Below are 26,123 nucleotides of genomic sequence, written 5' to 3'. Positions count from 1 at the left end.
ATTAATAAATGTACCAAAGAAATTTGACATGGAAAACAATTGGTATGGAAAGAATCACACAAGACCTGAAACGAAGAGCTGGCCTTCCTACAACAGGCTGCTCACTGGGGGGCCTGTGCATCCCACAGCCACGGCACTGAGAGCACCTCCTCCAAGCACAGGGACAACTGCACACAGAGACGGTTGTGGACACAGGAGTTTCAGGGTACTTGCTTCCTTACATGTGATGGTATAAAAACTTTGGGCCACGCTCTGCAGACTGGAGCACAAGCAGCAACATCCTTGGACAAAATGTGCTCCAGCAACTCCAGCAGTTCTCAATCCCGGACTGCTGTTACAGCATGTTGACGGTAACAGCAGACCCAAAGCTGTACCTGCAGTTTCTCCACTCTTGGTGCTCAGTTCTGTGATTAAAGAACACAACTTTAAGTAGGTATCACAGAATCAGCTAGGTTGGAAAAGATCTTTAATATCTTCAAGTCTAACCATTACCCCAGCACTGCCAAGGGCATCACTAACCCATGTCACTGAGAGCCTCATCTACACAGTTCGTGAACACTTCAGGGATGTTGACTCCACCACTGCCCTGGGCACCTCCCCTGGTGCAACTGGAGGCCGTTTCCTCTTATCCTGTCACTTGTTACTTGGGAGACCGACACCCATCTTGTCCCATCCTCCTTTCAGGTAGTTGTAGACTATGATAAAGACCCCCCGAATTGCTCATGTGTGTTCTAAAACCTTGAATTCTTCTTTCTGAAGCAACAATCCTTGTTTTGACCCAGGCCAGCCTGGGGGTTCGTTTCACCATGTGGCTGCACAAGCCCCGGCTCCACACAATACAAAGGGGGCAACACAAGGCTGTGGCAGGTGAGGTGGTGTTGATGTCCCATCTTTCAGAGCAGTTGTGTGCATACAACAGCTCATGCTACAGAAAGGACGATTGCAGTTTCACAGCTCCTTGCCAGACAGCAAGAAAAACTGGCATTTACCAAGCACATTTTGAGTGTTTTTCTTAGGGCAGGGATTCTCCTGCCATCACAGAATCGTTTGGGTTAGGAAGGAACTTAAAGTTATCCTGTTCCAACCCCCTGCCATGCGCAGGGATGCCTCACACTACACCATGTCACCCAAGGCTCTGTCCAACCTGGCCTTGAGCACTGCCAGGGGTGGAGCATTTGCCACTTCTTTGGGCAACCTGTGCCAGTGCCTCACCACTCTCAGTAAAGAACTTCTTCCTTGTATCTGTGTCTATGTTGCCTGTATGAAGCACTGTCCAAGCTACAGCCCCACTATACACCACAAACTCTTCAAAACATCATTTTAGACAACATCAATGTGAAAAGGCAGACACCAGTTGTAAAGTACAACACTTTATTGCAGCATTGGCAAAGGTCAGATTTCTGAAGCTGGTGAAGATCGGGCAGCATTTCTGTATGAAATGTTACAATTTTACAAGTCTCTTCCTACATGCAGAAACCCAAAACAGTGGTAAAAAGGATTTTAAAAGAGCTAGAAAAAAGAATTAGTAACATACAGATGAGCTCCTTAACTCAATTAACTACCTCTACCTGAAAGCAAACAAAAACCTATGCTAATAAATAACAGATTGTCAGAAACAGACCAAGAAACCTCATTTCTACTTAGAAAAAAAATAAAAATTCTACTTGTTTCCAGACTTAAATCTTTTTTTTTTTCTTTTTTTTAACTTTTTTTGTTGTTTCAATAGACACAGAGGCTTATCAACCCATGAAGATCAACAAAATATCCGGATCCACTCCTTGACATCCTCCTGTTATGCTGACTGGCACGGTTTGGTTTTCAATGATACATACAATGGGCTCAACTACATCCCTGTCCTCAGGCTGGTGTCAGGCTGTTCCAAGCAGTACGAGTCAACACCCTGTGTTCATCAACTTCACGTTCTATTTTAAACCTCAACAGACATTTTACCTCCTTGGCTCTGAAGTGTTTCACCCCTCCCCACTCCCTCTTTCTTGCTCATCTGGCAGCAAAAGGCTATTTCTTAACCACAGACTTTCTCGCTGAGGAGTGTTTGATAAGAAGTTTTCCTCCGTGTCAGGGTTTTCTTTTAGACCTCACTGTTTGCTCTACATTTTTCTACTGTAGCTTTGCAGCCCCCAAAGAAAATCCTTCCAACGCAACGCACTCGATTCGGAGATAACGCAACTTAAGTCGAGTTTAGAACTCTGCTCTCCCACATACTAAACTGGCAAAAGACCTTTTCAGTTCCAGTATAATCCATCTGAATTTCAGGTTGATCTTCGTTTTCACCGAGCTGCTCACTGGTCAAGTTAACCATCTCCTTCATTTACTTCTGCTCTCGTGAGAAGATTGACCCTCAAGGTGGTTCCTGTAACAAAAAGCTGCTTTTTTTATATATTTTATTTTTATTTTTGGTAGGCCATGACTGGAAGCTTCCACTTGTTCCATGAGGGTGTGGGGGGGAAGAGGGGAGGCGGTTGTTCTGCCCCACGGCCCCAGCCTGTCCCATGTTTCGATTCTGAACGCTCTAGACTGACATGCTGAGATGTGTCCACTGCTCTCATTTAATCGCTGGAGGACTCCACTATCCACAACATCAGAGATACAGGACCTAATGAAATGACACTTGCTGCTGGATCAACGTCTCCTAAGAAGAAAAAGGAGAAGAAAAGAAATAGTTTAACATTAGATATCCAACACTAGGTGGGGATCCCTTCTAGAACTGATGACTTCCCTCTTTTGTTTTAAAGAGTACAAGAGATAATTGAAAATGACAGCTAAAGATTGTGCAAGCTGCAGGATGAACTAGGAGGTGGATCTGTCACTTCAAGACAGTGCCATGCCAACACCAGAATGTCTGGTTTGAAGTCAATGACAGTGATAGGCTACAACAGTAAGCTAGACTTAAACCAACAGAGAAACTAGATTTATGCCGCCAAAGACTTCTGGTGTATCAGAAAGAAGTGAATTCAAAGCTTCAAAATATAATGTACACCAAGTACATAGTGGGTGATGGATAGTGTGTTTGTCCAGTAACTGAAACAGGAAATCATGTTAAATTCACATTTCTCCTTATTATCCATACTCTGATTTTTCAGCATTAATGCAATACTCTTATAAGAGTATGTTACTAATAAAATCCTAGCATCCTGTTATTACCCTTATAGCTTCATTTTTCTTTATTAAATGGGATAAAGAGAAGTCAGATGCAAATAGGAGAACTAAAATTAGCAATTAAATGGAATATGATTTAGTTCGTCAGCTTATGTCCACATCCCAGCCGGGCCTTTTGATGCAGACAGGTACCTCTTTCTTCACTATACTTTGAGAACAGCAGTGAGTTTTGAGGTCAGTGCTTTTAATAAGGAGAGGCTTAACAAGATAATGAACTCCTTGGTCAGGCCTGTTCTCCATAGTCAGGTTTCTCAGGGCAGTTATTTTTTCTTTCTTGGCAATCAATGTTTTTAAATAGATTTCATAAAATGTGGCTTTACTTCGCTTTATAAGCAAGCCATTTATATCAATCCTCTATAAACAGAGGAAAAACACTCTTTTATGAAGTGAGAGGCTGTTCTCCAGAGCTGCAAAAGGGTATTTCCATGTCGATCTCATCATTGAAAAGAATTACTTTTGTGAATGATGGGTTTCCCGAAGGGCTCAGTTTAACAGCTCCATAGCCAAAGTCCTCTGTTAGGGCCCAAGTGCTACAGAACTGGAAGCAAGAGTGCAAACTGTTGCCTTCCCAGTTCTCCTGAAGCAAATCAAGGAACCCTACTTTTAATGGAATCACAGTAAGTTATCTTTAAGGCAAATCAGCCTTAAATGTACGAGTCCCAAAAAGAATATCCTCCTTGCAGGATTAGCAGGTCTTAAAACCTGAGGCTATAAAAGGAGGTGATTATAAACAGCAATAAACTCCACTTTCTGATCCACCATTTTGCACATGCTAAATAACAAGAAATCTGACAAAGCCTGTATATCTCCCTGCATTTAACTCAATACAGAAAAAGGACATTAATAGATAAAAAATAAACACTGCAAAAGATTTCTCTCTAGTTTAACAAAATGCATTCTGTACAGCCACAGCCACTACTTCATTCTTCCACTCACAGTGGGTTTATCACAGGCAAAAGAGGCAACACTTCTGAGGGGTTATTTGGGGGAATTGTTCTGGTTTAGCACCCCATTAGACTAAAGCAGAATCACAGAAAACTTTAAGTTCCAAGAGCCCTCTGGAGGTCATCAGGTCCAAATCACAAAGCAAGATCCAGCTGTTCAAGGCCAAAACCATACAAGAACACAACCCTGCCTTCATCACTTTCTGAATCATCTGTTGTGATAAGTAAATTTAGATTTAACTTCCTAAAAGATACTTGAAACATGGTGCTTACGACATGTTTAGCAACACAAGAGTTGTTGGTTTTTGTGCATTACAATAGAATCAACCGGGAGGTGTAGTTACTCAGATGATTCCTAACCTCAGGAAATTTAGAATAAAAAGGTGCATAACTTAAAGAAAGTCACATGCATCACTACTTCCCATAAGTTTGAGTTACTACTGCAAGAAACAACGTATCTTCTTCATATACAAAGAAGAAACACCACAACACAGCTCACTCATCATCTAAGTGATAACATCTGTAATTATACAAATTGGTTCTATCATGTAGGAAAGGGAAAACTTCTCCCAACAGATACTAAAATTAATAGCTCAGTTCCTATTTGCTCTTGGCAAATAGGAAGATACTCCAGTGTCCTCAGAGTCTGTGGGGTAACTTCTTCATTAAAACATGAGGGTAGGGACTGCAGTTCACATTTCGAAGTCAGAAGACAATCCTCAATATATCCTGTGAATCAGAAGCTGTATAATGTAGGTGACAGACAATCCATTCCGGATGTGGTAAGCCACAGACTCCAATAAATATTATCTCTGCTAAAATGCCTTATTTCCGTTAGAGTTAAGAAAAGTAACTTTCCCTCAGTACAGGCTAAGATGGCTCAACTGAGGCATGACTGCAAGCCTGAGCAGTCACTATACAACAAATAAATATGCCTGCTAAAACAAACTTGCTGGTCCCTGCTTTAAGGAGCTTACAGATTAAATGGAACAAAGAGTGAATTACATAAAACAAAACTACATCAGAATTGCAAGCACATGGCACAGCTATTTGAACAAGCAAACACTACTTAAACTGTTCACTGGACAATGCCTGACCTAGTTTACAGCAAATAGTTTAAGTCAAGTCCTAAATTATATTCTCCAAAACCAGCTGAAAATGAAAAGCTTTCAAAAGAACTACATTTGAAGAAAAACAATCTGTAAATATCACATCTAGTGATCTGGCTGCTGTATGTAAAGAACAACTGCAGCGCTCTCCTTGTATAGGCTGCAAGGTGTTTGGGAAAGACAAGAAGAAGGCAACCGCATAGTTATTTCTGAAACACCTGCAAGTATTACAGCGACTCGGTGTAACCGAATACTTTGTACTTCTGTAACAGTATTAGGCTGCAGTGGTATGAAACAGCTAAACGGACAGCATTGCTCATTTTATTATTACATCTGGTCAATACTTATTTTAAACTGCAGTCTGTTTTCCAAAGAGGGCTTTTTTTGGGTACAATCAGTATCTGTAGAGGGTCCCAGTGGACTGAGTGACCACCAGGAAGTTATTACATGACTGTAAGAATGTACCACAAAGTAGTAAAGAAGTTGGCAATAGGATTAGTACATTAACAAAGACAGACCCACTGGCAGGTAAACTCTCCCTTCCCAGTTGCTGCTCCTATCCAGCCACCTCCAGAATTAACTTGCAAAGAAAAGAGAAACCTGAAAGCAGTCTGTGTTTCACCTGAAACCATTTACTCAAATTTGTGCTGCAGGGCTAATTTAATGGCTTATTTTCAAGCTTACCCGAAGTGAGAAGAGACACACTGAGATATATTAAAGCTGTAAAATGTCTATTAGGCAATCTGGAATGGCTCTTTTCATGTTAATACTGGTTTTGGTATGCTCTTGCACACCATAAATCAAAGGTTCTCCTCCCCCTTCCCCACCTTTACTATATTTACTTTCCATTCAGAGCTTCGAATACAGAGGTGTAGCTCTCAAATTCACCAAACTGAAAAAGCACAATGGGAATTTCTCTGGATACTCAAAAATACCCTCTCCCCCTCTCACAGAGAAAGCAGGACTTGCATCTTATAGAATCACAGAATCATAGAATAGTTAGGGTTGGAAAGGACCTCAAGATCATCTAGTTCCAACCCCCCCGCTATCAGTCGTTTCACAACTGACAAATAATCCTCTGGCTTCCAAGCATCAGTCTAGCAGGCATTTACAGACACTGTGTTAGAAGCACAAACAACTGCTCAGTGTTTTAACCGAATGCTTTAGAAAGGAACCTACTACCAACCGCACTTGCATTACACAGATCATTATTGGTTTCCAACACGAAGGTAATTACTTAGAACCAGAATTACCACAGTTAAAGGAAGATTGTCCTACCTCCCACCAGTCTTAAAGATTAGATCCGCATTAGGTGCTCCCTTTGGATGCTGGTACCGAGGCCGCCGTTCACGATTAGTATTTGCTGGAGCTGGCCGCTGTGCCAGAGACTGCAACATTTCTGTAAATTCATAGAGAACAAAGTGAAATACATTTTCTATGCATGAGGAATTTACACAAGCACATTTCACTGCCATAAACAGACACCTTGTTTACACCTTGCTATGCTTCAGGGTAACAGTCCTCAGTTTATTCCACAACAGCTAATTTTGAAAGAGTTACTAAATTGCACAGACAGCTTTGACAAACCCAAACTACCCCGTAATAGGAACTTGCATTTCCAGGTGTTCTCTGGAACAAAAGGAACTGCCAGGGATGGCTTTTAATCACAGGTGCTTAAGAAAGGGGCTGTGACCTTTTATTTCTAAAGATATCAGCCACCTCTTTCTTTATCAATGATCAGGGACAAACCTTCTCAGCAGTAAAAGAAGACACAACATTAAACTACCCTGAAATAGTAACACCTGGACAATGTTGCTGCCAATTAAAGACTCAGCAAGAAACCTGTCCTAAAATTAGGCATTGAGAAGTCATTTATTTAAGCCTAAGCTACCCATAATAGGATCCTGTTACAGAGAAGGCAGACACCTGAAGATGTGACTCAGCTGACCTACATTACTGTGTCCTATGGATCAGATTTTCATTTTATGATCAGTTGGGAAGAAATAGGTGAGTGCAGAAAGAAGCCTCCACTACCCAGTTTAGCTCTGGACATCTAATTTTTGGGCAGTTTAAGCTAGGTAAGTATTGTATTTTGGCATTTAGTGCAACTTCATTTCTAAAAGATGATTTAATGATAAAAATGGTTCTTTATCAGGCCAAGTTACTGGTTATTAAGTACCCACTATAATTACAAACACATCATAGGAACCTCCATGTAACCCCTTGCCCATATGTTAGTGCATCTAATGAAAGTATTTCTGACAGCCCACCCTGTGCAAGAATCTACATTACTCAGCAAAGAGACAGATGGAATAAATGAAGAGGAAAAGCAGAATAAACTGTTAAAACAGATTACGTTTGAAAGTCTGCTCTGGTTCTCTAATCTCTGGTAATCTCATTGGAGACACATACCCATCATCTGCTAGAAATGAACTTCCACTACTCTCACAATGACTTGCAGAACTAGAGGCTAATGAGATTCTCTGACTACTTACGAAACACACACAAAGTTTCTGGTAAGTTATCTACCCAATCTTTAAGGACACTGGGAATCTATGAACGACTTAATACACAATATTGGTGTCAACAGTTAATAAACCATGTATTCATGCGCTGTATACTCCCTTTTCAACACCTGGAAAAGGCAAAGCAAGCCCTTCAACACACTGACAGTCCAGCTTTGTAAACATCATGAAATACCATCCTTCAAAACAATTCTGTATGCCAAGGGAGAGCTCTGCTGGCAATGACAAGACTCAGGAAGAAAATAAGAAGAGTTTATGGTTCATTGCCAGCCAGGTGCAATGAAGCAGTAAGCATGTGCCTGCCTGTCTCTTCTGTTTTCCAGACTGCAGGTGAAAGAAAATATCAGGGTTTGTGAAAAGTCAGTAACTGAGAAGTTGAGGAATGGGGAAGATAACAGAACAAAGACGTGGCAAGGGAGCACCATGTATTAGCTAGGCTGAAGGCATGTCACCCATCTTTGGTTTTAGTGAAGAAAATAAGCATCTACGCAGAAAAACACTAGTCTAGAGTCACCCAGTTCCAAATATTTCTTTAAGTTAGAAATGCTTGTAATACTAATAAACATTGTTGGTATAAAATAACCATCTGATACTACTTTGAGACTTGAATTTTCATCTATCAGCTACTTTGTGCAGATGAAAAGAAACCCCCAACCCAAATACATGTGCAAATGATAGGACAACTCTGAGGCATTCTTCCAGAAATTGAGATTTCTTCCTCCCTTGCTAACTCCAAAGCTTGAAACAGAAACGTAAACCCAACTCTTTCTTTCAATGGGTACACGCCAAGTACAGGCAAGCAACAGGGAACTGCACAAAACAGAAATAAAAAATAGTTTCAAAAAGGAATGTATTTTGGTCTGTTTAATTTAACCTGATTAAATGGTTCCTTTTAGTTTGGTTTTATTGTGTATTACCCAAATTAATAAAAACCAAATCAACAGCTGTTTTAAAAATGGATGTCAATTATGGGGAAACCCATTTCTTCTATGTTGATTTTCCTCCTATTTTAAATCTCTGGACACAGCACCTGGAAATTTATGAGAAAGTTAAAAAAATAAATGGTTTATTTGCAAGCTGACTTGTTCTCAATTGGGATCAGTTCCTGATTCATTTCTCCTAGACAAAACCAGTGCGATCCTTGTTTTTGGATAAGAAGCACAATTGCTCACAATAAAATCTTATATTAAACAAAGTAATTTTAAAGATACCAAAGTCATATGACAAGGCAGAAAAATCCAAATGCTCTGACCAGCAGAAGTATCAGAAATACCATTAATGAGGAAAACCCACAAAGAGCCTGAAAATGTCTAATTCTAGAGTCTACTGTTTCTTTTCCTTTTTCACAAGTGGGCTTTATTAGAGGGGAGTGCCTCAGAAAATAAGTTTTTAAGCTGATTACAATGTTTAATACTAAGAATATATTGTGGTACCATTCCAGAGCTCTGTAGACACTCTGGAAAAAGACCCCTTTTTAGATTACAAGTTTAGTTCTTGTACTATCCACGTTCTGAAAGGAGTGATAGATTCCATGGTGGCTTTAGAATTAGAGCTGTTTTAATTTAAATTTCCCATTTCTTGATGAATAATGACCTTTCACTAAATACCTTAAATGAGATTTCCTGTTAATGAAATACTTATACTGTAATTGCCACCTGACTGCAACATCTTTACCAAAACAGTGGAGATGTTAAATGGAAATGCTAAGAGCTGAATACCATGGGTTTTATTGGTCTGGCTTTTGTTTACTATCTGAGTAAGCCAGATAGTAAAAACAATACCAAAAAGCCAAAACAAACCACCCCACAACCAAACACAGCAAGCACACAAACCAGTTTAGGGCTGTATAATCTGTTGTATTAACCGTTTGCAGCAGTCTTTTCAGGTTCCAAAATGCCAGACTTAGCTATCTTTACAAATCAAATTAGGTCATATAAATTTGTATGAAACCTTCACTCTGTTAATATATTCTTGTGCTCCAGATTTGTAGCACCCCTAGAATCTTTAGCAATAGGAAGCAGAGACAATTATTTCTCAGGTGAAGGTTACCTCTTAGTATCTGCAAGTCTCAGTAAGACTGATGAAGATTCTAGATACTATTAATATCTAAAATACCTATCAATATCTAAAAAGCAGAGCTTAAGTTGCACAGGATTAATTGCTCTTGTATCCTACTCAGCTGTCTTGCAGTAATGGAGACAATGCCACAAACATCAGATTAATTTTGTGTTATCTTATTTTTAAGGTAACAACCTCCCTTTTTCTCCTTTCCCAAAATAAATGGAAATGCTGAAATTTGAGGGCCACTTGAAAACTCAATTTCATGGAAGAGCTATACAAACTCCTTCAAGCACAGAAGACAAGGGTGTAAATAATGAATGACAAACTAAAACATAGGTTTTCCATTAAGTATTACAAATCAATGTTCAAAACTTGTACTGCTAATTATCACAAAGAATATTTTCTGTAGATCCACAAAAGTTCCTCAGAAAATAAAGATTAAATACTTGGTAATGTTCTTACCCTGGTAGTCCTCTTGTTCTTGCCGTTCATTGATATCCAAAGTGAGCTTTTTCATCCTCATTCTCTCCTCCTGTTCAGCTTGCTGTTGGTTCCAGTGGTTTGCAGCGAGTTGGGAAGACATTGGTACATTTAGGATCTTAAACTGCAAGTGAAAATAAGTTTTTAAGTGCTCATCACAGAAAAACCCACAAACACAAAACAATCCAAAATACAGGAAGGTTATGGGTATTTCCAGGTTATTGGGATGATATGCTTTCTACCGAAGTTTCTACTGGAAAGTGTGTTGTTGGTTTAAAACTGTATTTCACATAGGGATGCATGAGAAAATACAAGACATCCAGCCCTCCTAAAGATACAGAGAATAAGGTTGATGCACCGCTAAGGCAAAACACTATTACATACAGTATTTATAGAAATAAAAAAAAAAAAACACCTTTCACCAGGAACACATAACCATATGCTTTCTTTCTTATGTATTCATGGAAGCCAATACCCTCAGAGTGAATTACACTGGTCTTGAGATAAAAGCACTGTAGCCGGCTCAAAGTTGCATCATCCTCCAAAGGTCTCTACCTTCCAAAGAGAGGAAACCCCTGAGCAGAGTTTCTACTGTTACCCCTTGTGATAACAGAGGAGAAGTGTTTCAAGCATTTCAGATATCCCGCAGCATTCCTCGGCAGCTAATTTTCCTTTTAGGAATGATTCCACCTCCACAGTGCTTATTAGTCTGGAAACAACTGTGGTGTCAAATTTAACCTTTTCTTCCTCCCCCACACTCAAACATCCACACTATACACTCAACACATTATCTGATTTGCCATAAGCTACATGAAAGGTAAGCTTGGTTCTACTCCTACAAAAGTACCCGCTACACAACATAGCTGAGATTTTCAGAGAGGAGTAGGGAAAACGCTTCCCTCCCGCCCCCCAACTCAGAAAATCCAAGTTTTTCTTCCCATAGAATTTTGCTTTTAATTGTTAAAAAAAAAAAAGAAAAAGAAAAAAGCAGGGATTCTTAATCTTATTTGCAACTGAAATAAAAGTTTTCAGAAACCCCTTAATGCTGAAGTTAGTGAACACATTTAGAAAAATGTAACTTCTTCATTCAGCTGCATGTCCACTAGAAATAAATACTTCCACGCTGTAAGCAGGGTAATGCATTTAAGGATAATAACTCAATATTCCATGACCTACTCTGAATCCTGCTGCTTGCTCTTGTCATCTGAGATCTACTTCCATTGACATAAAAGTAGAGCAGATTTCTAAGTGTTCTTTTCTGCTACACTGCCAAAAGCTTCAGATACATTACCAAAAACTCTATTGAGAAGATTTATATTAAAAGCAAAATCCTCACTACATATGGTTAGTGTTTAAGACAATAATTAGTAAGCAGTTTCAAGGTATCTATTATATACTAGTGCCCCACTAGCAGCAGATGAATGATGAGCATAGGACATCAATACTCAGACCCAGCATTTGAAAATAAACTGTGTCTGAAACAGTTAAGACAGACTCTTGCAAAGACTTGAGATAACCCTGGGTACAGGAAGCCTTGTCAACTAGAACATATAGCTAGATGAGACAAATCAGCCAAAAGATTACTTTTTGGAGGGTATCAGCATATTATACTGAACATAAATACAAACTTGTTATTGAGGTGTGTGTGTAAGAACAAAAATGAAAGTTCCTGAAATTCCAACAGGAAAGCAAGCTTTAGTTACTTATTCTTGAGCATTCTCTGCATGTTCTCAGATCTTGTCGAATGAGCTTTTCACAGGCTACATAAATAACTGATTAGCAGCATTTCATGACAAAAAGAATTCCTTAGCTTCACCATGAAACTCCTAATCCACCTTAATACGTGCTTCACATTATATCTGTTCTATGGATTTATCAGCTTAATGGGATTGGCGTTTTCAGACAGCATGCTTAAAGTAGAAAAAAGACAGCCAAAATATAGAAGGGTGCACATGAAAGAACAGATACAAAAACCAACCAATGATTAACAGAGCATCACTGAGTCACTACCTCAAGGCAATCACAGTTACCACCTGAAGTCAAATCACTGATGCCAATTACTTAGTGTGATGATTACTTAGCAAATGAAACATTTCTGATTTGCAAATGGTGAAAATGTATGCAAAACCCCCTTATAAAATCTGAGATGGGGACATAACGACTTCACTCACAAGATGGCAATCTGAAGAAAGATCAAAAATGATCATTCAAATGACTAGATTACAGATTTCATAAACATTTCACCGAGATAAAGAACTTCATATTCAAGGGCAGACTTGACCATTCCATGGATACTACTATTCTTTCATCAAACCTTGCTAAAAGTCTTTCAAATGAAATGACACCTTTCTCCTTAGGTATTAACCAAATTTCTTGACACTAGGAGACTTTGTCATCTAAATCCCACTTTAGTTCACACCTACCTACCATTTTCAAACCATCAAATTGTATTAGATAGACCTCAGCTCTAATACCTCATGATGGCAATGTCTTTATTTGCCCTTGCTCTCTTGGGGCTTGTGGATAAACCACAATGCCATAGTCTAATCCCCAAAAACTATGTTCTGTTTTCCTGCTACTAGTTCTGTCAGTTCCATCATACAACTCTTTCTGCGGGTGAAAAACAGTGATCTACTGCAAGACACTGGCCTACCTACTATCCTTCCTATTGCCTGTTTTTGTAAATCACAGTGTGACAATAAAGATAAAATATGGTGTCCCTGTTACTATCAGGCTGCAATGACTTTAATTCAGGTTGTATGATGCTGGTCAATAACAGTCAGCTGTTTTTGTGTTTCTTAAAAGAACTCTAGTTGACAATGCTCCACTAAAACCTGGCTGAACCCTGGTACGTGAACTGAGTGCTTAGTGACTGCACCTTAGCTACCCTCCTACCTCTGCAAGGAAGCACAGCACGTTCCATTTCCATCAGTGAGTTCTTTCTTAGAGTGAACGCTTCTAGCTTCAGCAGCAGCACCACTGACAAAGAACAGAGACCAAACCAACTGCTAACACAGCAACTCTGCACACATTCTGCTCATGCAGATTGAAAATAAAGTACTGCAAGAAGGAATAATTATTTTCATTTCAACTCCACCTCTTTTTTCTGCTTACTTTTTATTAAAACTGACTACTACGACTTTTTTTCCCCTGAATATAGAATACGGACAAAGAAGCCTTTCACTGACTCAAGAGCTGAAGTTGTCTATAAAGCAACTGTTTTCTACATTTCTAGAAACACTGAGAGGAGTTTTGGCAGGAAGAGCCTACTCCCAAAACCAAATATTGGGGGAGGAACAGGGAAAACTCCTGAACAAGTTCTGCTTTCTTTTTAAGCCACATGTTGGCAATATTTTCCCCTCACACAGAAAATGAAGATACTAAAATTCCTGGTAGCTACAGATACTCCCAGTAAATTATCCTGAAAAAGCTGAACACCTTTTTTAAACAGCATTCTCTTAAATCTCTTTTTAGCCTAACAACAACAGTTAAAATTCCCCACTCAAAACTTCTGTAGAACTTTGTATACAACATTCAAGTTCCAGGAAAACAGAGTAACTTAACTAATATAGTAGGGAAATCAGTTAATCATCACTAGTAAATGCAAGCATGTGTGTGCCCACTCAAGTAGGTATTGCCACTTACACTAAGCACTTGCTTAGCACAGCACACATTCACTAGTTCAAGTGTTTCATGAGATGAGACCATCTCACCTTCTACATGGAATTTTTGAAGTGTCTTTCGTGTGAAGTAAGAGGAAGATTCTGCTTCATGTTCATATACCTCAATTGTTACACTAGTCACAACTCAGGCAATATGTCAAACAAAAGTATTAACACAGATCCAAACACTTAAAAGGCACAGATGCAGGGAATGAAACGATGCTTTGGGTTTGCTTTCCATATAAGCTAAATCATTCATTTTCATCACCAATTTATACAACCAAAATGAAAAGGTTTCTTTAAAACACCAAAACCATGATGAGAAATGTATCTGGAATGCGTTAGGTATTGATTTGTATACTATGCATTTGCTGACCTAGGAAAATTCAAATATGTACTAGAGAAAGCCAAGACAAATATATAGCTTGGCTGCATGAAGCAAAGGCCTTATTTGTTTTATCAACATGATTTACATTTGAGTTTCTCCAAGAGATGCACTCAGTGCATTCTGGAATAGTCCTCTAAAAATCTTCAGAAATAACTATTTTCTTTGCAAGTTGAACAAATTCAGCCAAGTGGCAGTTACTTGGGAAATGGAATTTAGCAAACACCACAGATCTTGACTTGAAGCTGAAAGTGTTTTCAGAAAAATCTGCAGAATTTTAAAGATTCTGGAATATTCCTTCTTTTCCTCCTACTCCTTTCAACATTCAGTGGCAGTCCACCAACTGCATCCAGTCATCTTCCACATCTATATTTCAAATCTATGGAAGACGTACCTCTGTCCTACTGGTGTAACTGCCAAACATAATTAGTAACGGTATAGTTTAACCACATAACTTTTCTACATGATTTCTATTAGCAACCAAGATTCCAAGAAGCTACATAGGGTATTTTCCATGTATCAAAACTGTTTGTATCCCCTTCTGAGAAAAGGATGAAGAAATAAAAAATCCCGTGACTTCCAGTCACAGTGTGACTTTCAAAAGAGGTTTTGTTTATTAAACAATACCTTAAGTAAAACCTTACCTGCTGCTTGTTGCCTTTTCGTGTTAACATGACAAATGGCATTGTATCTCCAGACTCGGATTCTCCTTCCCCACCTACAAGTGGGGGACCCTTCTTGAGCTGACTTTTCAGATGGAGAGGAATAGCAACATCCAGCTGATGTACTTTAACAGATTCACCACTCCGTTGCTATTATCAAAAGAAGTAAATTCTATGAATGATCAGATGCTAAACATGTCAGTCAGTCTGGTAACATTCTCATTTTCATGATTGAAAACGGTTTAACCTTCCAGGAAAACAATGTAATATATAAATACATGTATTAGGCTTTACTACATTTTCCTTTGGTTTCCTTGCTTGTGAAGAAGAAAATTACAGGGATGGAATACTTCAAATTTTAAAGGAATTTTGGATAACAACCTTTTAAGGAAGGAAATCTAAAGACTCGATTAGACACACTTGTGAATGGACATTATATATTCAAGAGGTTTTTTTCATTGCATCTTATTAATGCATTCCTCATCCAGGGCTTGCTTTACTCAAATATTTACCAAATGTGACTGAAACAAAACAAAAAGGACTTGAAGGTTATGTGCATTTAAATGCAGATACATTATAAACATGTTAAACCTAGGCTTGGATAGCCTAAGGTAAGGTCCAAAGCATTGTGTAGTATCTCATGCAGTTATTCATCCAGTAAAATATGTCAGTATGTCCATGTCATGTATTCAGTAGGCAAATACAATAAACAGCTATTTTACTAAAAGCTACTTATCCAAATATGTCAACTGCAGAGAAGAGGCCACAATTAAGAGAAAAATCCATGTTCTCTAATAAGATAAGCATTAATCACTTATTTACTTAAATACAGTTAAGTGGACAGCAGATTATATTAACTTTAGAAAATAAGTATTTATACCTGAAGATTTTCCAGCATCATTTTATCCAATGCCTGAATGAAGTCCTCATCTTCTGCGCAAGGGACATGCTTCAGTCCTCCTCCTTTAATCATTACCTCCTATTGCAGTGGGAAAAAAGCTTCTATTACATTAATTTCAGAAATATAAATATTCAGACTAGAAGTGGAAAAATATCCGTATTGCTTCCCTGCCATACAGAACCAAAATCTTCAAACAAAAATTGTTAAAGAAATAGTTTTCAGCCTGGATTATTTCCTTGAAGAAGTATTTGCTGATGTTTATGGCATCAGTTATTACAAAGGCTGCCCACTCAGAGTATTCTGACATACAAGTGTGGGTGTATAGAATCGTATGTACACATCCTAGATACGGCAACAATGCAAGGAAAGCCTCTATCCCTACCACAACTAATTTAACTAATTTTTCCATTAAGTTCCATAAAGTCAGATGGTCTTTTCAAGATTGTCCTTCTGTATTTGGAAAGCACAACATGACAGCAAAAATGTTTAAACACATTGTTCTATACTTCCATTACTTTTCAACTGCAATTCAGGCTCAACCAGATGGGTTCTTTTTCTACAGATGTTACAATCTGCCAATCCCAAATTCACATTTTAGGAATTCTGAACTTCTTGGTTTACCTCCTTCTCAGTTTTGAGATCTAGTAGAGTGTAAACAGTTTACCTTCCTGTACCATATCAGTTTGCTACCACTGCTGGCATTGCAAAACCACCATTTATGCAATCTTTTTCCAGTCTAGCTACCTGTGAAAGTGCAGAGTCATGTGAAAACATGTTGTGGGAAAAGTGGAAAACATAAATATTTTCAAAAGGTAACAACATTATTTTGCAAAAAAACAAAAATAAGCTCTAAAATGTATTTGAAAGAACAGCAGGGAGTGTTCTGGCTGTGTTTTCCCACTCATAACAGCAGCACTGGCAAAAAACAGTCAGTAAGGACAACCAAAAGATGCAAAACTCAATACACTTATCTAAAGCTACAACACGTACTGTATTCTCCTCATCGGTTTCATTTTCCTTATTGGAGTCTGTAAGATAATCTGTGTTTTCTTCCTCCTCTTCTTCACCTTCTTCTTCCTCATTGTCTGAGCCCTCCTGAAATATTAGATGAACAACTTATGACTATTTTAAACTAAGAAGACCACCTACATCACATTCCTCATACACATTCTCTGCACCTTTCTCCGCATCCAAACTTGTTCAGTTCAGTTCAGTCTTTGTAAACTTGTTTATGTTTTGTAGTTAATGTTTCTGTCTGAACTCACTGGGCTTTATTCAGCATTTTCACAAACATACAGCAGAAAACTGGGAGAAGTGGCTGATGTACCAGATGGTTGTGCTGCCACTCAGGGGAATTTAATAAGCTGGAGGAACGGATTAACAAGAACTCCTGAAGTTCAACAAAGGGAAATGCAACGTCCTGCACCTGAGGACTGATAACCTCATTCACTAGCACAGGCTAGAGGCTGCCCATCCAGAAACCAGCTCACAGAGAAGAACCTGGGGTCCTAGTGGACAACAAACTGACCAAGAACCAGCAATGCACCCTTGCAGCAAAGGCAGCTGACTGCATCCTGGGCTGCACTAAGAATATGTGCTGTTGACATGTCAAAGGAGGTGATCCTGCCTGCTCAGCACTGGCAAGACACATACGGAGTCCTCCACTCCATTCTGGGTTCCCCAGTACGAGACTGATATGGACAGAGTGGAGCAAGTCCAGCCACAAGCCATGAAGATAATTAAGGGATTGGAGCACCTATCACAGGAGGAGAGGATGAGAGAGATGGCCTTGTTAAGCATGAGGAACAGAAGGCTCAGCGTGGGGGAGATCTCAATGTGTATAATACCTGAAGTGAGGAAGCAAAGGGGGAGTTGATCTCTTTCTGGTGACAGACAAAGAAGCAATGGACACAAATTGAAAGATTTAATTTAAATGTAATAAAAAAAGGCGCCTCTTTATTATGATGGTGTTTTACCATGGCAACAGATTGCCCGGAAAGGAGCCTCCATCCTTAGAGATATCCAAACCTTGATTGGACTCAGGCAACCTGCAGTGGATGGTCCTGCTTTGAGCAAGGGAGGTTGGATAAAGTGATCTCCAGTTTCCTTCCCCACACCCCAGCATTTATGATTCTAATGATATTATTAATTTGTGGGCAAAGACAAAAAGCCAGCATAATTCAGGAACATGAATGCTGAGAACAGACCAAACAAAACCAACCAACCCAAGCAGAAGAAGCGTTTCCTATTTCCTTGATGAACTGATTTTCTCATAACACTACCATTATCACATCAACTTTGCTGTGTCATAGTGACAAAGTAGAATTTCTATGTACAGGTCTTTCCTTTATTGGCTCCACCATTTCTGATAGAAAATATTATTGGCACAGTAAACAAGGAAGATTGTTATGCTCCATAAATCTTTTGTTTATGCATATTTAATAGTCATACTCTGAATATCTGTTGTTTTTCCTGCATGACTGCTTTGACATCTAGTCAATACATTTGCTCCTACAACAGATGAAGAAAATTATCTGAGTGTTTCCATGCCAGAAAGTAAAGGCATCTCTTTATTGAGAGGCTTAAATGCATCTATGCAAATGCACAGAGCATGGGGAACAAACAAGAGGAGTTAAGAGACATGTACCATCTTATTGGTATCATGGAGACATGGTGGGATGGCTCCTATGCCTGGAGTGGGGAAATGGAAGAACACAGGCTCTTCAGGACAGACAGGGAAGACAAGGAAGGGGTGTTTCCCTCAGTGTCAATGATCAGCTGTAAGGGATAGAGTTCTGCCTGGAGATGGATAAGGAGCAACCAAGAGTTTATGGGTCAGGATTAAAGGAAGGGCATGAAAAGGGGACATAGTAGTGGGGCCACCTGACCAGGAGGACTGAGTAGATGAGGCCATCTACAGACACACAGTAGCAGCCTCACATCCAGAAGATGCCACAAAGATGCTCAGAGGGCTGGAGCACTTCTATGAAGACAGGCTGACAGAGCTGGGTTTGTTCAGCCTGGAGAAGAGAAAGCTCTGGAGAGACCTTAGAGCAGCTTCCAGTGCCCAAAGGGGGCCTGCAAAATTTTTGGAGAGGGGGTTTTTATAAGGGTGTGTAGCAACAGGACAAGGGGGAACGGCTTTAAGCTTAAAGAGGAGAGATTTACATCAGACATGAGGAAGAAGTTCTTCCCTGTGAGGGTGGTGAGGCCCTGGCACAGGTTTCCCAGAGAAGCTGTGGCTGCCCCATCCCTGGCAGTGTTCAAAGCCAGGTTAGACAGGGCTTGCATCAACCTGCTCTAGTGGAAGGTGTCCCTTGCTGTGGTGGGGGGTGGTGGAGCTAGATGATCTTTAAGGCCCTTTCCAACCCAAATCAACCTATCATCCTGAGTATCATATTCCTTGAGCAAAGTTGTCAGTTTAAAGCTTCTGACATAAGTTCTCTAGAATAAGCCTCAGATACTCTGTGTTCAGTTTTCCATATATATACGAAACTAGGATCTAAATATCCTCAGAATACTGATTGGGCTGTGTACACTCACATTTCACCTATTAACTCAGTGACATAGAAGGTATTCAGGAAGTGGTGTTATCAATATTTTGATTACTCATTTTTTTGCAAGGCAAGGTAAATTATTAAGTTTACCTCTTCTTCTGGCTCATTTACTTCACTTTCATTTCCAGATTGTTCCTCTGTCTCTGCTCCACCTTCTTCCTCCTCTTCATCCTCTTCCAGATTCTCTCCTTCTGTAACGGAGTCTTTGGAATCTTTGTCATTCACAATTCCTGAAATTTGAAAAAGAGAAAGAATTAGAACATTAGAACTCACATAAACACTCAAGTTATATGTGGAAGATCATCTTGAAAGTCCATTTTCACTGAACACTAAAGCTTCCAATGGGTCGTAACATTCAAATCTCAAATATAATATTTTCTATATAGTTACCTTACCCATAAAGAATAATAGTTTCCCTGCGAGAAAAGGGGGAAAGTATTATATATTTAAAATCTCCCACAGAACAGCAATCAAGAAGCTGCTCCGTGTGAACTGCTTCAAGAATAGCTTCAAACTAAACATGCAACCTTACTGACACATGCACTGAAATAGGAGCACTAAACTACAGACGCTCTACAAAATCAGCAGAACCCAAAAGATATCAATCCCCTGCAGTCTTAGTTCCAGTACTTCACACTGCTGCTAAATAACAGTTTTGAGACCACTTTACAAACCCAGTGGCTATTGAGGATTTCAGTTCTGTATTAACATACACTTCCTCCTCCATATTTCAGAGGTTTCAAAGCATTCTTCTTACCTTCACTATTTTTAAACACTGTGCACTTCAAAATGTGCTGCTCCATAATTATGCAAGATTCTTTTGAATCATTATATTCTCACCAGTACAAAATCACCAGAGCAGCATAGGAACCAAGTCAGTCCCCAGCGCAAGATCTGCAGGCAACAAACTACTCTTCTGCCTAGAATTACACTTCTGACTGACAAAGAGCAAACCACCTTATGGTCTTTAGCACAGTAACTTCTCAGTGCTACTGTCCATGGGCAAAGGAACTGCAGGGACAAACTGAGCAAGAACTGTGGGTTTACTAGAGCTTTTGCTGAAGTATTAAACACTCACTTCCTTCAGATATGCTTGTACCTATCATCATCATAACCTTCAAAGATCAGAAAGGTAGATGAGGAGCTTCCTGAGATCCCCTTCAAACAGACCCAATAGGAAGACCAGAAACTGTTAAACTGATGTTTAACAGCAAGCCAGTAGTATCAGTATCAAGAAGAGCAACACACTTGGGGGTGGATGGACATGACGCAACAACCCCCTACAATAAAGGCTGTACTGTCGATGGGCTTTGCTTGTGCCAAAGCACACACAGTAAGATGTCCTCCAACACTTTCTCACATTTAGTGACCACATTATCTCCCCCTTAACTACACAAACCCAACTGCTGTAGTGGTGGTAAAGTTCTTATGACTTGTAGGAAGTGCTGAGTATCTTTCAGAAGAATATTACTTCATGTAACCGGTTGTTATTACTTCATTATCATTTTGAGATCATAGAAGCTAGTAATTTACATCACACCAGAAGGAAACTTTAATCTGCATTTCAGTTACTACATAGGTAATTTTAAGGCATATCATTAAATGAAGAGCATATAATAAAATAAATTCCTTCTAAAACAGAAGTTGCTACATTTTAGCTGGCAATGACATGTCCTCATCATCCCACTAGATTAAAGGATTATTCTTAAAAATTGAACTTCTGTAACTAGCTTAAGTGCTATTAAGGCTCTAATTTACACAAAGTGTAAAATTTACACAAAAACTTTTCATGAACAAGCTTATCTTCAAATAAAAATGGAAGGTTTGAAAACAACTCCATTTTTTGAGAAATGAGCACAATAGTATCTAATAATTGGTAAGAACTGATATGTACAAAAGGTTTAAAGGTTAAGATGATAGTACTTTTAGATACATGCCAACGAGTATCTTGTCAACTGAGCTGTGCTGCAAGACTTTTTTTCTCCTGAAATTAACCGATTTGTAACAAAGCAAGATCTATATTTTATTTTTTTATATATATATATATATATCTTACTGTAATCTTAGCAAGAACTACAAGTCAGCACTCAACCTAGCTGACATACATTTTGAGAAGAAAAACTCCACTTTAATAATCCAACCAAAGCTTTAATTCATAAAAAGTAAATTATCCTCTGGGCTCTACTGAAAGGTAAAGCCCATTCAAAATTATTCCAAAAGAAGTGTAAGGCTCAAAGTACCTGACAGTGTTTTAAAAGCAAAACACATTCCTCCTTTTACTGTAGTCTTATAATAATGCTTGCTTTGACAGAACACCTTTAATCAACAAGAATTGGGGAAGGAACAGAGTTGCAAGCAACTAATCTACCCAAATGACCAAGCTGCTTCCACTAGTGCTTACCAACCAACAGGCTGCAGTAATCAGGTGTGAAGATACTCCCTGCTTTTCATACCACAGCATGCTTCCTAAATTCTTCTGATGAAATTTAATTTTCTTCCTCATCATTTGCACCTTACTAATCCACATACGTATATACACATACATTTCTCTTCAAATACTACTGCATTACATGTGTACTATGTATATACATTATATACTACTGTATTAATAGTATTCATATTGACTTCTTTTTGAACACTCAATCACTTTAGAGTTATGGTTCTATATGATCTCTATGGTGATTGGAAAAATGCAAAGAAGTTGGAAAACTATGTTATGAGAATACAAAGACTATATGAGAACAACAGTCATCATAATACAGAAGAACTTAAATACAGGAATTGTCAAAAAGGCCTCATTTCCTTTGCACATTTTCTTACCTAATTTTATTAGGAATTCTCGTTCCAAATCCTGCACCTGTCTGACAGCTTCTTCCAGAGAATTGCAGAGCTTTATCTTTGGTCTCAGCAGTTCCAGTGTATCACTGATCATATAGTCTATGTCTATAGGAAATGGGTGGTCTTTTGTCCAAACATCCAGACTTTTTTTCCACCAGACATACCGCTAGAATACAAGATATTCAAATAAATTACACCCACACTGGCGTTTATAAACTATTTAACTTGGAAATTTGCAATGCCTGCCCATGTTTGCACAACAGGAAATGCAAAAGACTTTACATCACTATTTTCCTATTTCATACAACTGTTACATATTTTGATATCACTAAACACTGTTTGATTCACTGGGTATCATAAACGAAGAATATGCTCCTTTTATCACAGCAACTTAGAAGTATGAAGACTAAGCAAAAGAAAATAGCACTGAAAAGTGCCTCCTAAGTGTAGACCCTTTCTATGAGAGAAGAGCACTTCATCAGCCAGCTTTCAATTCAATTTTCAAGAAAATTAATTCTCTCCAAGGCACTTGCTTTTGCACTAATGGCTCAGAACTTGACGTCACGTTCATACAGTTCAGGAGTCCCAGCTCCATTCCTGCAAAGCTGCTTTCTAAGTAGTCAGTACCAAGCTATTTTGTTGCATGGAGCTCCTCCATCCCAACTAGAAGACTTGTTGCTTACCTTTGCTGGAACTCAGAAGGTTTCAGCCCATTCTTCCCATTGCTGAGACCCCATGAAGGGGGGAACCTAAACCCTTCATTGAATCAACTGCTACCCCAGTGCTCTGCAAGTTTGTTGGAACAACAACATCTACATATAACTGAACATATACATCACTTCAAAAGAAAACTATCAGACAGACAGGATTCTGAAAATTACAGTGCTAGAGAAGAATGAGAGAAATACACAACATTACATTAGCTTCTTTAATAAATCTACAGACCTATATAAAATTTAGTATAGAATACCTGAAAATATACAAGGAAGCAATCAAGTTTTCGTTTGCTGGATCCTCTGTCAAAATACTGTCCACAGGTATCGAGGATAGTACACACTAGTCTGATTCTGAAAAGGTGCTCTGGAGGGTCCAGTGGACTAGGACTACCATCAGGGTTCACACCAAATGATGTGAAAGAATAGAGAGTTCGAAATATTACAGCTGATTCCACCATTCGATAATTATAAAGCTCTCCCAAGAACTTTGCACTGCTGATCCGCCGCTGGTTAAACTTTGGCTGGTTCACCTTTATCAAAAAAGGAACAAAAAATTCACTTTACCACGCAGACACAAGAGAATCTTTGTAAAAGGTTTGTTGTTTGGTAAAGAAAAAAGCAGTATAGAAAATTTGATAGAATTCATTATAATAAAAGTTGGTTATTTATGGCTACACACTTCACACAAAAAGTAGATATGAAAGCAGGGCAACTTGTAGCTATTATAAAGTTTAAATACATTTAGCATAAACTTTTAAACCTGTGATGATTTTTCATTGTCCGGAGAATTCTTATAAATATCTATCAAAATATGGGCTAGTCTCTAAAGTTAAATGAAGTTGCATGAATCTGACCACACTGAAAAATAAATTGTGTGCCTTTACTATGATAAGGGAGGGCAAAACAATCTATTGGGGTTTTGTGGGGTGGGGTTTTAAATTTAAAATAACCTACATAAACAACTGAGGTAGAAAAATCGGATAAAAATCCAAAATCCAAGGATTCCCTTCTTTAAGCAAGGTTGTTTTACTCTTTTCCTTTCAACATAAGTACATCTTATTGAGAACGTTGGTCGGTTACCTCCATTCCTAGTCGAATATCCTCTAGCACTCCATCCACCACATGGATTCCAACATCTTCCTGATAAAGGACCAACCCTGCTAAGAGGTTGGCTACACAGTGAATACTATTATATTTCACATTCCAGATGTTGATCATGCAGCATATAACATAATCTTTTACTTCTGTGTCCTGCCAAGGCAACTTGCGCATCTGTCTCAGGACCTAAACCAAGTTTTAAGACAAGCTTAATAATGCAGCAAGCAAAATATGAAAACACTCACTGTCATTCCCAGTCTTTCACTGTTGGGATGAAATCCCTTTAAGCACCTACAAACAACCTTTTTCTCTTTGTCAAGCATCCTCCAGATCTGCAGTAGCTACAGAAAACTTTACATATGAAACCCAACTGCTGTCCTCTAGCTACTAATCAAACTGTTCAAATCTGTTCCACAATTGCCTTGCTTTTACAGGATTTAACTATAGTCTTGTTTCTTACTACGAGCACAAGATACTTGGCGCAAGACTCTCATTTCATCCTCTTCATTCAGCACTAAATGCTCTGGCAAATGCAGATCCATGACTGGAGCTTCTATGCATTACAATAAAAGAAATGAAACTATCTTGACTATCAGGGATACAAAAATGATCCCTCTTCCTTGTAATTAAAACTGATAACCTTCCCCAAACCCTTCAGCAGTTAGTACTACATCATTTCCAGTAAAATCTGTATTAAAGATTTCAAAAGGATTTACCTTCTCTGTGGTGACCTTGGAGAGATCCTTGTAAAGGAGCTTACGAATATATTCTTGCAAAGGAGGACGTTTTTTCTTCACAGTTTTTTCAGCTGGAGGAGGGTTACAGTAGTAATAGGCATTTTCTACCATTGTAACATAGCGTGCATCAAGATGCATTGCTTGTTTCTTTCTCATCATTTGCTCCTGGAAATAAATGTAAATGATCATTTTAAAATAAAGATGTCACATTACATTTTCAAGCCAAAGGTTTTTACAGTTACGTCTGGGATAAAGGAAACATGAAAGGTTGGAGAAAAGGAAGTTAAAAACTTCAGTAGAAAGAAGAAAAGGACAAAGCATATGGTTCTGTGTTGCTATTTCCAAGCTAATTTTTCTTTACAATCCCTGTTTTTATAATGGTTCACCTGTGGTGAAAAAGCTTCCAGAAAAGTATTTAAAGTTTAACTTGAAATCTAAATGTTACTGTTCAAGAAGGAAATTCTTTCCTGTTAGGGTGGTGAGGCACTGGAATCGGTTGCCCAGGGGGGTTGTGAGTGCTCCATCCCTGGCAGCGTTCAAGGCCAGGCTGGATGAAGCCTTGTGTGGGATGGTTTAGTGTGAGGTGCCCCTGCCCATGGCAGGGGGGGTGGAACTAGATGATCTTGAGGTCCTTTCCAACCCTAACTATTCTATGATTCTAATAAGATTATGGGCAACTCTGTTCAAACCAGGATTTTATTTAACTGAAATCCTTATGTCTTGACACAAGCACAGCGAATTATCACAAGAGTGGCAATCTACTCTTTACATCAGCATGCAACTCCAGAGAGTTCATGGTTTTGTTTCAACACGAATTTTTGGTGTTTAAGGCAATGGCATGTCCCTTATTACATGTTCCATTGTTGCTGTTTACCCAAGCAGAACAGACTGCAGGAAAACCAGCATTTCAGGAAAAACATCAGACAAGTAAAAGGTTACTACATCAACATTAATTACTGTGCTTCATTGTCAGGATTGTCCTAGCTTCCCTCACAGAATACAATCTTTCCTCCATACTTCATTTTGGATACGTACTTTCTTATTTTGTGGGGTTTAAAATTGTCTTGTATCTAAAAATTCCGTACAACTAAAGTAGCAGTTCTAAGCTGCTGACTCTTACAGCAGAAGATGGGGATGAGCTTAACTCCATTATAAAAGAATTTTTTATATGCATTTGTGTGTATTTATATAATTCTGTAAGTTGCATTAAAATTTTATGTACACCATATGATCCCATATATTCTACTCAAAGGTGGTCGAACAGGAAAAGA

The 26,123-nt window shown here is 38.7% G+C and overlaps 1 protein-coding gene across 3 annotated transcripts in view; it reads right to left on the bottom strand.

Moving 5' to 3' along the window:
* Window positions 1-1,354: 1,354 nt before the first annotated feature.
* The window catches only part of UPF2 (UPF2 regulator of nonsense mediated mRNA decay), a 61,752-nt gene continuing 36,983 nt past the window's right edge, over window positions 1,355-26,123 (bottom strand). For 2 of the 3 annotated variants that reach the window (XM_065668080.1, XM_065668070.1), the window contains exons 12-22: window positions 24,832-25,017; window positions 24,098-24,301; window positions 23,272-23,547; window positions 22,284-22,467; window positions 19,554-19,693; window positions 16,897-17,001; window positions 15,886-15,984; window positions 14,988-15,155; window positions 10,279-10,420; window positions 6,509-6,629; window positions 1,355-2,650 (exon numbers count right to left, since the gene is read on the bottom strand). In XM_065668080.1, the coding sequence (XP_065524152.1) occupies window positions 2,641-2,650; window positions 6,509-6,629; window positions 10,279-10,420; window positions 14,988-15,155; window positions 15,886-15,984; window positions 16,897-17,001; window positions 19,554-19,693; window positions 22,284-22,467; window positions 23,272-23,547; window positions 24,098-24,301; window positions 24,832-25,017 (1,635 nt within the window). In that variant the 3' untranslated portion in view covers window positions 1,355-2,640. Of the gene's footprint in view, window positions 2,651-6,504; window positions 6,630-10,278; window positions 10,421-14,987; window positions 15,156-15,885; window positions 15,985-16,896; window positions 17,002-19,553; window positions 19,694-22,283; window positions 22,468-23,271; window positions 23,548-24,097; window positions 24,302-24,831; window positions 25,018-26,123 lie in introns of those variants that run through there. The other variant, XM_065668089.1, reaches the window with a different exon arrangement.

The sequence above is a fragment of the Lathamus discolor genome, chromosome 1, assembly GCF_037157495.1.
Source record: "Lathamus discolor isolate bLatDis1 chromosome 1, bLatDis1.hap1, whole genome shotgun sequence".
Classification (NCBI taxonomy): domain Eukaryota; kingdom Metazoa; phylum Chordata; class Aves; order Psittaciformes; family Psittacidae; genus Lathamus; species Lathamus discolor.
The sequence above is the reverse complement of the archived record's forward strand: the minus strand, read 5'-3'. Positions and strand labels throughout refer to the sequence as shown.